The sequence below is a fragment of the Trachurus japonicus genome, chromosome 18 (genome assembly GCF_045865225.1).
Source record: "Trachurus japonicus isolate A0001 chromosome 18, Traja_1.0".
Classification (NCBI taxonomy): Eukaryota; Metazoa; Chordata; class Actinopteri; order Carangiformes; family Carangidae; genus Trachurus; species Trachurus japonicus.
In genome coordinates, this window is record NC_140924.1 from 3,218,834 (window position 1) to 3,232,728 (window position 13,895).

Here is a 13,895-nt window from a genome sequence, read left to right on the forward strand (position 1 = left end):
AATTACAGGTAGGGGTGTGTTTCCTGTTGTTATCAAAGAAGAAAGAGTGAAAAAAGAAGGAGGGAGCTTGATCGCTGTCATGTAGCTCACTGGGATGAACAGGTGCCCCATATAGTCCAAGCTGCTTTCATTCCCCCTCTCTGTTTTCTTGTCTCTTTACAGCTGTAGTGTTATTAAAGGTCTAAAAGCTCAAAAACAGATCTAACAGATACTGGTTTAAACTAATACCATCTTGTTGCCTCGTGAACCATAAATGAATCAGTATCACATCTTCCTCCTTTAAGTCTGTGTTTCATATTTAAACCCAGTCCAGAGCCTGTGGTGTTGAACAGACCAGACTTCATCACTTCCTGCAGAAACCTGTCTGTCCAGGCATGTTGTTGATTTCCAGAAGAGCAGCTTGGAGTTGGCCATGTGTCAGATTCAACTGGTTCAACCAACACACAGCCTCACCCTCCTTCCTCCTCAGCACCACCTCCCACTGTCAGAGTTCAATAATGTAATAATTTTGGCCATTTTAAATGTAATAAAGCCAGTAATGTAATAACGTGCCATTAATGTAATAAAACTTTTGAGCCAATAACGTAATAACTTTTTGCCAGTAATGTAATAAGTTATTTCATTATTGGCTGGTTATTACGTTATTGGCCTAGTATTAAAAAACCTTTGAAAATGTAATAACTGGTGCCGATAATGTAATAATACATAAATATGACTGCAGTTCTTGGAAATAAAAGGCAGTTTTGTGCAGTTTGCTAATCAAAAATAGGTATAGTGGATGACATAGTCGTCATATTTATTCATCCAAGATGTACTATCTTTCACCTCTCTCTCTCTCTCTCTCTCACTTCTACCATGCTTAATGATATGTTTGCAAATGGAAGAAGTAAGCATTGTAGGCTATCAACAACCTCCAAAACATAGGTAGATGTTTGTATAAAGGTAGTTTTTTTTTTTTTTTACATTTGTGAATGAAAAAACTACCTTTACACTTTCACAGTGTAAATATAGAACCTATGTTGCTTTATTCTCACTGTAAAAAACAAAAAAAACATCAGAATGTCACTTTATCCAACATGGAACCTTTAAACTCAACGTGTTGAAAAAAAATGTCAAATAGAAAGAGAATGGTAAAACCAAATCAACTCCATTGCTCCTCCGAGCCATGCTGGGATTATCACATTTCACATGGTTTGTCTGAGGCAGGAAGTTATACATGCCTGAAACATAAACTGGCTGCAGACACCATTCAATACACAAGTTTAGTTATGTTTTGGAGGTTGTTGATAGCCTACAATGTTTACTTACTACAAACATATCATTAAGCACGGTAGAAGTGACAGAGAGAGAAAGAGAGAGAGAGAGAGAGAGAGAGAGAGAGAGGTGAAATATAGTACATATCTTGGATGAATAAATATGACGACTATGTCGATATGTATTATTACATTATCGACACCAGTTATTACCAGCCAATAATGTAATAACTTATTACGTTATTGACAAAAAGTTATTACGTTATTGGCTCAAAAGTTTTATTACATTATTGGCTTTATTACATTTAAAACGGCCAAAATTATTACATTATTGGCTTTTATTACGTTATTGGCCGTTATTACGTTTTTGGTTGCTACAAGGACAGAAACAGGACGCAATCAACCCAGGTGAGGCACATCAGCAAACAACAAGCAGGAAAACATAGGAAGAATTGTTCCGGAATAATTATGTAAGGGATAATGTACAGTTCGGAGGTTGTTATGGAGAAATAAACCCTTATCTAAATATATATAATATATAAACCCTGATCTATGGAACCCCGATGCGTTTAACAACCTCAGAACTCTACATTATCCTGCTTATTACACGATTTAAGAGTTAAATAATTAATCTGAAATATAATGGTCATCAAAATACGACTTTTATCTATTTAGAAATGGCATCATTTAGTAAATCTGCAAGTATTATTATTAAGCTGTCTCTTGTTTTATGTGTAGGCTATGTGTTCTTTTTAAATGTCCTGTTTCTGATTTGATTGTTCGTTTTCTGTTGCTTGTTTAACTCTCGACTGCAAAACCAGTTTACCCTTGGGTATCAATAAAGTAACCTGAACCTGAACCTTCCATTTGTTCTCTCAGTGAAATACTGATAAGTAAACAGTTGATCAATCATCAGCCTGATTGTAAATCCATAAACATCACCTCTGTTCTGACTGTGATATCATAAGACTGAGGACAGCAATATTTATATTGTCAACTTTCCAGGAGCAGGTTAAACCAGTTGTAACCAGTCAGAATAGATTTGGCCTCATGTAGAATCAAACAATCAAACCACTGATCTTCTTGTTAATGGACAAGCTTGCTCTACCTCCTGAGCCAGTCAAAATACAGCTCAACTAATGGATATATTGGCTTTCAGTAGTTAGACTAATATAAGTACTCGTGTAACTAGTGATGAGCATTATAACTTGCAGTAGTTCAACTAGTGAACATTTTGAGCCCCACTAGTTAACTAGTAAGAGTATAAGCATTACTAGGCATTACTTCAGTCCAGTGGGCCACTAGTCTGTCAAAAAGCAGACTAGTCTGGATTTTGGAGCCACTAGTGCAGCTGCTGGTTTCACTAGGCTGATGTTAGAACTCGTTTTACAGAAGTGTAACAAGTTGCTGAAAACGAGTGACTAGTGAGAGACTATGTTCAACTTGGACTAAATGTGTGACCAGACGTCTAACTAGTACTGACAATGATGGAACTAGTAACGAATACTGACTAATACTGAATAAATAAATACTCAAATGGCTTGCCATACAACAGGAATATGTAAACATGTGTAAAAACACAGGTGTGTGTCTGTGTGTGTGTGTGCCGTCAGGTGTGAGTGTCTTCTTGTAAATCATGTGACTTGTCCTACCATGCCACTGCTGGGCGTGGTTTCACTATGGGTATTCTGTACAGCAGTTAATTCAGCACATTGACAGATCGACTGAGGACACAGTCCGATCGTCATCTACTTCTCAGTGTCTTCTTCGTTTGTCTGTATCTTGAAGAAGATGAAGAAGAAGTAGTGGAAGAAGAAGAAGATGTGTTCCTCCTCGATGTTGTTGGTCTCCCTGTGTTTCCTGCTTTGCCTCGCTCAGTGTCTGTCCTCTGGAGGTAAGACCTGAACTCACTGTTACCGTAGTTAATGTAGTTGCTGTTGTTAAAGTTAGTTAGTTACTGTGGAGTGAGGAGCTGTCCTTGTAGTTACCACGGTTACAGTAGTTTTTAGTTCCATAGAGTGAGGAGTTGTCGTCAGACGCTCTTTGTCTCATAGTGGTCGATCACTTCCTCTTGTTGTTTGGCTCCGTATCAAATCATGAGTTTCAGAGGGTTAGGACAGGGGACCAAGACCAGGACCTGGTCTGGTACCAGAACCAGACCAGGACTCACTGTAGGGTCCTGGTCTCACGGTGTGTTCAGGTGAAGTGCGACACGACGCTGCCTTGTGTGATGGCACAGTTCTATTGTTCTCTTCCTCGTTGATGTCGGAGGAGGAGACGGTGATAATAGCAACATGGACCAGGAGTCAGAATCAGAGTCACATCACTGAGTTACCGTAACAACAGAGAGGAGATGGTTTCTAAATATAACAAAGAAATACAAGCAAACAAAATCCCAGGCTCCGTGTCATGAATGGTGTGGTGTAATCAAAAGTGTTTGCACAGGTTGTTGGTTCTATGTTGAAAGTGGGGAATATCATAACTTAATTTACCAGATGTGACTCATTTGCACTCCACTAAGACTATCTGTCAACAGTGTATTGTGGACTGTGAAGAGTTAGCAGGTGAGGGCAATGTTCCCGAGTGATCCGAACTTATGATCCTCTGTGGAGCTTTCCTGTCAGCTACTGCATACCACACGGGTATGGGGAAGTATGTGACCAAGTTTGAATAAACATGCCAGTGTGGGGGAAAATTGCTGTCATTGGTATTTTCCTTGTAATAAGTGGTAACATAGTTTTTGAAGTAGTTGTAGTAAGACCATGTTGCAATCCTGTTAACTCCATTAGTGGAGACATTTGTGTACTGACCATAATAAACCTGGGGGCAGCGGAAGGACACAAGGATGACCCATGTACACCTTGTTTACTAACTGATCTAGGTTGTAAATTCCTATAGGGAAACCAACAACTGGGGTAGACATTTGTTGCGTAACACATCTGTTGACTTGGTTTATTGTCTGGGAAGGCTAGAAGTGCTTGTAGTAATGAAGTAACCAGAGTCATAAAGTGGGGTATAAGAAGCAACTGCAATCTCTGCTCTTGGGGCACTACTCTGAACTGCTACCTGCCATGTAGTTATGTTCCCTTCTCCCCTTCTCTGTGGAGAATGGAGAATAAACTTGGGTGCATGCTACCACTCCTGTCTTGTTTTTTGACTCGCCACCGGCAGAACCAACATTTCCATGACACCAGGAAATACATTAAATAAAACCACATTGATTTCACATGCAGGTGCCACCATCTTACATCATACAATCCACTGATGATATGATATGTATGTTTATTCTGTTTCTCTTCTCAAATATACTTCAGTGTTCAAACTATGAAGCTATTTGAATATGAACTATCAAAATAGAAGTTTTCTATGAACACCTGGATCTCTAACTTATTTCCTGTTTTCTCTACATATTTTGTTGTTGTTGTTATTCAGATCCTCAAGAGATAAAAGTGAAACCAGAAGAAAACGTCACTCTACCGTGTCGTAGTTCAGAAGAAGTTGAAGAAGTACTGATAAAATGGACCAGACCTGATCAGAAGTCAGTAATTAACATCTTCATCTACAGGGACGATCGTATTCATAGAGAGTCCCAGCATCAGTCTTATCGTGGTCGAGTGGAGCTGAAAGATCCAGACATGAAGAACGGAGACGTTTCTGTGGTTCTGAAGAACGTCACCTTCAATGATACCGGGACATACGAGTGTCTTGTTGGAAATAAAGGAAGGGAACCTGAACTCATCAACAGCATCAACCTGAAGGTTCAAGGTGAGTTTGTTCATGTGAACCTGTTCACACCTGAGAGGTCAGAATGACATCACTGTGTGTGCACGTTTCTCTGTTTCATTCCCAGTGAACGTCAGAGTTAAATCTGGACAGTCTGTCTCTCTGCCATGTCGAGCTCCCAGCAACACTGACATCATAGTTGCAGAGTGGAAAAGACCTGAACTGGAACCACAATATATCTTTGTGTACCGGGATGGGAAACCTGATCCACACAACCAGCATCCATCTTATCAGAACCGGGTGGAGCTGAAGGACAGAGAGATGACGGACGGAGACGTGTCCATGATCCTGAAGGAGGTGACCAGAGACGACTCAGGAACATACGTGTGTCGAGTCGTCTACACAGAGACAACGAGCAGCAGTGGATCCAGTTTAAAGTCTGATCTCTTTAGCATCATCCACCTGGATGTCCAGTCAGGTGAGTCCCAGAGTCCAGACTCTGTTGTGTTCTTCACTCATCACCGACCTGACAGCTGATACCTCACTCTGCTTCTCTCTGCAGGAGACACAGAGGAGAGAGGAGACAAGGAGGGAGGAGATGAGGAGGGAGGAGGCAAGGGTCTATGGATTGGATTAGGAGTTGGTCTGACTCTGCTGGTTGTTGGTGGTGTTGGTTTTATCATCTATAAACGTCCATGTCAGAGGTTAGATAGAGCTGCTTATAGACCAGCTGGTCAATCAGCTGGTCAACCAGCTGATTGATCAGAAGGTCTACAGAGACTCAGTTGTTCCCCTCCTGATCTATGAATCAGACCCAGGATCAGAGGGTCTGGAGGAACCGGGACCACAGTCCCAGGATCAGAGGGTCTGAAGGAACCGGGACCACAGACCCAGGATCAGCTGTGACCCTGTTGACCTGGACCAGACTCCATCCAGACAGGAGCAGGTTTCACTGTGGACTGATCCTGAGAGTTTCTGAGTCTGGACTGATCGTCTGGTTCTCACTATGAACTCATGGAGGAGGAGGATTAGTGGAGGATGTTTCAGTTTGTAAATAATAATCATAACAACATTAATCTAAATGCAGCTGCTTTGTTGTGTGTAAATATAAACTGTTTGTTTGTACTTTTTATCTGCTGGTCTGACCTGAAGTTTAAACACTCACATCTGATTTAATCTGTTATTTATTGATTGATTGATTGATCCTCAGTCAGGTGTTCAGTTCTTCCATAAACTGATCTGAGAGCAGCTCTACAGAGTCCCAGTCCAGGTGTTGATGTTCAGGTGAAGTGTGGTGCTGCCCCCTGCTGGCTGCTGCTGCTGCAGGTAACACCTCACATCAGCTGAGTCCAGGCTGAAACATGATCCTTCACGGGTGCAGCTGTGTGTTTATCAGAAATAGCTCTGAGCTCTCAGGGAGTGAAAGTGAAAATGTTGTGAGATGTTGAGGGGAATTCACTTTGAGATGTTTTATTGTTTCAACGTTTGTTTGACTATTGAGCCACCGTCACACCACAGAGAGTCTGACTGGATCTCTGATGATTAATCATTGATAATCAATGAACTCAGGTTGATCTTCGAAAATTACCCTTGATCATTTTTCAGTAAAACCACATGTTTACCTAATCTGAACTCTCTTTGATGTCACTTCCTGTTTCCGTGAATCACACCCACAACCTCTGACACCAAGAACCAGCTCCCAGATAGATTCAGGGAGTCGCCAGGCAGCTGTTGTCAAGGCAGATTTAAAAAATGGTCAAAATATCAGACATTCTGTTATCTAAACAAAAATCTGATTAATAGGCTACATAAATTGCATCTTGACAGCATGGGAATGTTGGTGATTTGTTTTTAACGATGAAGTGTTTTTCTTCATAAGAGAAAACCTGATGTTCCCATGAGAGCAGAATTCAAAAGTTCTGATATTTACCAAACTTCATCAACTATGACTCCAAAGTATTGTCAATTTTTTTCAGGAACATTGAAATGTATTCATCAAGAATTGGCTGGTATATGTTTACAGTACTGTTTACAGTCAAACGTTTTCATGCACTGTAGGCTCAATTTTTCAAATACCAAAAATCCGGGGGTTAACTTTGTGGAGGACAGTCTGAAGATGCAGTGCAACACATTTGGTGATAAGGCATGTCACCACATGACATCTGGTGACAGTTCTGATGAAGGTGGAAGCCTGACGGTGAAACTGTTAACAAGGTAATGACTTAAATTGTCTTTGTCTAAAAAAACGAACCAAAAAATTAATCTGAGTTAGTGGGCATAATGAACTTCTACAACAAATGTGGTGACAATTGAGCAAAATTGTGGGACAAGAAAGGTTTTATAAGTTTTTGAAAAAAAAAATATAAATAATTTGCACTGAGTTTAAGTGTACAAAAGTTTCTGCAGTATTGTGTATTTCTGGCACGGGACTGGACCTACTACTACTACTACTACTACGAATACTACCAATAGCAATAGGTTCCTGGCAGCTTACACTGCCTGGCCCCTAATCACATGTGGCATTTTATTTGTTTGTTTGCTTTTGTTTGTTTTGACAGTAGTGAAACATTTTTAATCCAGAGCACAAAGCAGCTAAACACTGAAGCAATCCACCTTATTCCCAGCCCCCCTGACGGCTGTTCTGGTGCAAACGGGAACTCACTTTCTCTCGAGTTTCACTAGCAGCCACCGGTGGTGTTTAGTGTTTTACAGATCACTGTGTGTATTGTTTTGTGGCATAGCGGTGCAAATCTGGTATTTTGCTCCTTGAGTGTCAGGTTTTGATAATTGTGTTAAAAAGCAAAAACACAAAAGGTTCCCCAGCAGTCCAAATAGAGAAGTTGTAGTGTATTATCCACCTGAACTGTCTTACTTTAATATCTTAAAGCAGAAGTAATCGATCCGGTCGTTTTGGCTAATGCTGCGTTCCAGGCAGGCTTTTGCTGCCACTCGTGTTTTTTTCGACCTGTTTTACCTGTGAAAGTCACTATAACGGCCACTCGTAACTTCTGACCCGTGAACTCGTACCAGATCGAACTGGTACGACTTCACAGGTCGGAAAAACACAAGTTACGGGCTGCCCTGAACGCACCATAACGTCTTGTCAGCCGATGGAGTTAGCAGCCCCCGCCCTCGTCCCTGCCTGGCTGCACACACAGCCCTTCATGCTCATTGGATAAAACTTGTAGGATACGAGAAAAGTTTTCTCCTGGGCTCAGAGCAGAGCAGAGTGACTGACAGACCCGTGTTTCAGACCAAACACTCTATGTAAGTGATTGCTGTCGGAAGATAGAACTATTTAAGCTTTAAACTTATATTAACACAAAAATATCGCTTACTTCTGCTTTAAATTATTTTATGTTCTTCTTTGTATGTGTGCCTTGTTTGGAACTGAAGGAGTGTGTGAATTGATGCTCTACTAATGGACTTCATGTTTGTTTAGAAGTAATCTGATCCGAATGGAATGTGTTTGGTTTAAGGTGATTGTTGATTTTGCTGTCTCCCCTGACGGTCAAGGGCCCTGAGATACAGGCCATTGGGTTCGTTCTTGCCTAAAAGTTAAAAGTTGAGGTCAGAGGTCATTGACCACCTGGACGGGAGGTTTCTCTCTGTCTGGAGAAGGTGGAGTGGAGATAAGCCAACATATAAAAAGGAAGGTTTTTGAGTTAAGAGAAAGAGATCTCATATTGACACCAGAGATGCTCCAGGATTCGGCATTTTTGTACACTGTTCTTCTTCTTGTTAATAAACATTTTTTGAATACAAGCGAAGACGTGTCAGCGGTGATCCCTTCTTTTCATCAACTCATCAATATACCACAAAGTCATACAAACGTCATGCTGGGGGTGCTATACAGCTCACTGGGTTGAACCAGGTGCCCCATATACAGAGTACAGAGGCTATAGTCTAAGCTGCAGCGGCCCTGGTTCCACTCCCCCAGCAGCCCTTTGCTGCATTTTATTCCCCCATCTCTGTCTCCCCATTTCTCAATTACCAAATGCAGTACAAAAGTTAGGAATCCAGTCAGGTGTTGTAAAAATTCAAACAGGGAAGACAGATAGTATCACTGATGCACTCAGTAATCGACTTGTCAGGGCTTCTGCATCAGTAGGAAGCAGCTGGAGGAGAGTGGGTGAGTTGTTCTTTCCAATAGAAACCAGTCAAAGCTAGCAGGTGTTTGATGCCTTGTATTATGGGATGGGACCCTGTTTGTACTGTTGATGTAGTTTGGTGCTGTTCTGGGCATTATTTGTGGCTATGAGCGTTTTTTTGATCGCGGTTGGCTCGTGGCTACAAACACAGCAGTGTTTTTTCCATCTGGCTGTCTGTGCTGAATTCGCCACAAGTTTGTGGTCAGCAAACTTGATGTCTATTCAAATCTATTTAACTTCTTTTAGAACCATGTTTCCGTATTTAAACCAAGCCCAGAGCCTGTGGTTTTTGAATGCTGTGTTTATCAGACTTGACTTCATCACTACCTGGAGAAACTTGTCTGTTCAGGCGCGTGGTTTATTTTGTCACATGGCTCTTACAGCAAAGGAGGGAGATGCACCGTATAGCACAATGTGGATGTCAGTGGATTGGCATGAGGGTGTTGTAGGGTACATAAAGTAATGAATGTACAACAGGAGAATACGGCCGCTGCACCATCAGGGTGCCTGCAGGAGAGGGGGAGAAGAGAGAGAGACAGAGCAACCACTGGCTTTTATAACCAGTGGGCTTTGATTAACAGGGGCGTGACCAGCCAGTAGCACAACCCCACCACTGGGGTCATCATCACAATTTCCATATGAGCAGCTTGGAGTTGGCAATGTCAGTTTCACACTACACTCTGGTAGGTTCTACTGGTTCTACTGTAGCTCGGTCCATTCTGTAAAAACATTATGGACCGTGTAATGTAGTAATGTACTGAACCATCCATGCTCCTGCTGTCTCCACGTCCCACATGATAGAAAATCTTACTGAGTGAAGTGCCTGCTCTCTGTTTGACCATGCCCAGAGGATGACGTGTGATGCACTCTGCAGTGTGCAGTTGCAGTTTGCAAACTGTATGTAGGTCACATCCTGACCACAGTGGTTAAAGTCGAAACAAACACTTTTTCAGAGAACAAATGTAAAATGTTGATGAAGAGTCAGGATGGAGGAAATGTCTCTGCTGAATCTGCTCTGTAAGTTAATCTCTCTTCATGTCTGTTAGTGGTAACTTAAGAGACGTAAGATGTTTTAATAAGGTTATATTCTCTAATTCTCAATTCACACATCAAACTCATGTTGTCTCTAAAAGGAGTTTTTCCACCAACCTCACACTCGGTCGAAGTAGGTCCTTGATCTGTGGAGACGGTAGGGCGGTGGTTTCTGTTATAGTGAGACTTCACAGAGATATCAAACTAGAGGTTTGGGGTTTGAAAAACAAGGATCCACAGAGAAGGAAACAAGACAATCAAGAAGAACTCTGAGGAAAACAATGTATTTACAGCCAACAATGTGTCGTTAGATAGATAGATATACTACTTTATTGATCCCAAGCTGGGAAATGCAGAAGCAGAAGAATTATTTGCAGTTTTATATAAACTCACATTAAATAGTCCTAACAGAGCTAAAGCTATTCTTTCTCTACCACATACAAGACAGAACCATTTCCTCCTTTCTGTCCCCACTCCACCTCAGTAACTGCAAAACCAAACCCACCACTGTCTGTTTCCTCTTGTTGAGTGTGAAGCCTTCAACCTGACTGTCGTGTCTCTGCAGGTCTGATGTCTCTGCTCTGCTGCACAACACACTCAGGTGAGTGAACTCCTGCTGTTCACAGCTGATTCATCTGTGGAAGCTGCATGAAGAGAAGAGGGAGGACTTAGAGTAGAGTTACAGCAGCAACAACACTGACAATTAAAAGCTGGTTCATACAGGTGTTAGCCCTAGCCCTTAGCCCTAACCCTTCGTTTTGTGCGTTCACGTGAAGTGGTGCTGTCCTGATTCTGGTTCAGCCGAGGGTTAGGGTGAAGTGGTAGGGCTATCTGGCCCTTCAAACAGAGATTTTTCAGAGGCACACTTCAAACCGAGGGGTATGACAAGTTTCCCAGAATGCATCTTGCGGCAACTGGCAGCTGTTTTATTTCTCACTGTAGCGCTGTTATTACGTCACTTTGTTAAGTTGTAATATTTTTTCATGCGAGAAAGTAGCTGTTTAGATCCCCAATGTGCGGTCGGTTTATCCAAATGACGGCTGGTTAGACGTTTGCTCCAATGTTTTTGGGAGAAGTGAAGCTCCACCTGTGGAACAGATCAACGGCTCGTCACAGAGACAGCACCCGTCTGGAGAGCTCGTCAGCCGGCCAACCTCCGTCGTCATCCCGGGAGAAAAGACGATTGCTAATTAACTTACCCGCAGGTTCTTAAAGGTTTACCGTCGGGTAGTTACATTCTTTTTAGGAGATAAATGCTGGTCTCATTGATGAAATGTAACAATTGTGGCAGTCGCATTAGTTTGTTTGAATTAAAAGTGAAGGTTCATGTGTGTTTTGGACAGAGGAGCAGCGCTGCCTGGGGGCTCTGTAGCCTACGTACAGAAATCACGTACATAAAGTTAACATGGTTTTGAATACAGGATTTGTGTCAAAAGCTCATCACGTCTGCTTATGTGAAAGCCAGCAGAGATGACTGATGACGTATGTGATTGTTGAAGGGGTGTCCCAATTCGTAGGGGTTGACTTTCAACCTCTACGAATTGTAGCTCCATTTCAAGGGACAAGGGTAAGGGCTAGGGGTAGGGGTAGGGGTAGGGGTAGGGATGAAAACTAGATTTGGAATTGGGCATTAGAGTTTCTGGTGGAGTTAACCTGAGAACATCCTGTGACATGAGTTAATTTGTGGTTCTACAAGGTGTCTGTTACAGAATAAACTGTTATTTCTGTTTAGGTGACATTGTTGACATCAAGCTGTTTTCTCCTCCTCAGCTCATCTGACTGTGAGTCCCAATAGATCTCAGCTGTTTCAATATGAATCAGTGTCTCTGAGCTGTGATGACAGCTTTGGTGGATGGACACTGAAGAGAAACACAACCGGAGGACAGATGACTCAATGTGGAGTTGAGTGGGGAAAATCAAATGGTTCCTCCTGTAGAATCAGCTACATCGATGACTTTGACAGTGGAGTTTACTGGTGTGAGTCTGCAGAGGGAGCAACAAGCAGCAGCAGCAGCATCAACATCACTGTGACTGGTAAGATCAGACTGTGGAGTCAGTGTTGATGAAGCTGTGTGGAAATGGATCAACTGCTGTACTTTGTCTCTGTGTTGAGGTGGACCAGTGATCCTGCAGAGTCCTGTCCTCCCTGTGATGGAGGGACATGATGTCACTCTGAGCTGTCAATCAAAGGAGACCCCTCCCTCCAACCCCCCAGCTGCTTTCTATAAAGATGGCTCCCTCATCAGGACTGAGCCTACACGTCACATGACCATCCACCATGTTACCAAGTCTGATGAAGGCCTCTACAGCTGTGACATCACAGGCCATGGAGGGTCTCCACCCAGCTGGATCACTGTCACAGGTCAGGTTTTTCATGTGCTTGATGTCAAACAAACAGATGTCCAAATAGTATTCATGTTGTGATGAGGTTCCCATTTAATTAACATTATAATAATAATAATAATAATAATAATAATAATTAATAATATTATTATTATTATTATTAATTAACATTAGATGTACAACAAAACATAACTCATCTATTGTAAACTATAAAACATGTGTTTTGGGATGATGATGATGAAGTTCCTAAGTGAAGGCATGTGAGTTCCTTCTTACTAAACTGCCATCTGCAGAATCAGTAAGTGTGTTAGGGTTTGTCTACTATGTGTAAATTCTGCTTTTATTCAGTTGTTTTAACTGTGAGAATGAATGAATCGGTCAACTTGACTCAACTCAAGTTACAAGGGACAGACATGATAAACTAACAGAGATGAATGACTCTTATACTATCATTACTCATGCTCATTATTCAGCACCAGTGTGTGCTAACAATGGCTGGGATCATCCCTATGTTCCCCGGGTCCTGTGTTCCCCACTGTGTATGTGACCTATGGTCCTATGTTCCCCGGTCCGGATACAGTGGGGAACATAGAACCCTTTTGGGGAAAAGTGGGGAACATACAAAGCTAGGAACATAGAACCCTTTTCCTTGGAACATGTCATTTTTGGTCCCATACCTGGAAGTGGAGTTGTGAGTGATTTGGCAGATTTTTGCCTATTTCTGAGTGAGAAGTTGAGTTGTGACTTTGAGTGAGAAGTGGAATCGTCCCTTTGGTTGGGTTTAGGTAATGAAGAAAGGAGTTGGTTAAGTTTAGTAAAAAGACCAGGTAGAGGCTAGACAGGCCAGATAGAGAGAGAGTCCAGATAGGTAGAGGGAGTCCATTGAACATGGGACCCTTTTTTTGAAAAAAGGTCCCATGTTCCCATGATGCACTGCAAACAGGAGCTGATATTTACCTGACCACTGGTGTGATTCTCTCTCCTTCGACTCCACTCAAAGGTTCAACCCCTCCCACCTCTGGAGCTCCGCCCCCTGCCTGGTCCGTCCTCCAGCTTGTGTTGTTCGTGGTTCGATACCTGGTGGTGTTCAGTCCGTACTTCATCTGCACCGTCCTCATGGTGTCTGTGTATCGCCGCAGACCCACAGGTAACACTCCACTGATTGATTGATTGATTGATTGACTGAATAAATAATTGATTATAACATTTATAAATATATTATTTCCTACCTTTACCTGTTAATGGCAGATGATCAACCATCCATCTCCATGGCAACCTTGTCCACTGAAGCAAAGCAGGGATTGGCTGAGGAGTATGATGATGTCATGGCATCGAGCACCGAGCACGACTTCTGAGTGAATTCATGTTTAAAGCTGCAGTTTATCAATAATCA

The 13,895-nt window shown here is 42.1% G+C and overlaps 2 protein-coding genes across 2 annotated transcripts in view; one reads left to right on the top strand and one right to left on the bottom strand.

Moving 5' to 3' along the window:
- Positions 1–13,895, bottom strand: part of LOC146968329 (uncharacterized) — a 139,425-nt gene that overhangs the window by 16,427 nt on the left and 109,103 nt on the right. The gene's annotated exons all lie outside the window — the stretch shown is intronic.
- LOC146968331 (sialoadhesin-like) lies at positions 10,114–13,889 on the top strand. Its single transcript, XM_085759122.1, has 7 exons — positions 10,114–10,144; positions 10,725–10,760; positions 11,930–12,193; positions 12,273–12,521; positions 13,297–13,302; positions 13,503–13,649; positions 13,751–13,889. Exons 1-7 carry the CDS (start codon positions 10,114–10,116, stop codon positions 13,855–13,857), a joined length of 840 nt encoding a protein of 279 aa, XP_085615248.1. The 3' UTR covers positions 13,858–13,889.

What these genes read in the sequence shown, in the direction of transcription:
- LOC146968331 (XM_085759122.1), top strand. Translation starts at nt 10,114, where the DNA reads ATGGAGGAAATGTCTCTGCTGAATCTGCTCT. An exon ending in GTCTCTGCTGAATCTGCTCT is followed by an intron (nt 10,145 to 10,724) that starts GTAAGTTAATCT and finishes GTGTCTCTGCAG; the next exon opens with GTCTGATGTCTCTGCTCTGC. An exon ending in CTGCTGCACAACACACTCAG is followed by an intron (nt 10,761 to 11,929) that starts GTGAGTGAACTC and finishes TCTCCTCCTCAG; the next exon opens with CTCATCTGACTGTGAGTCCC.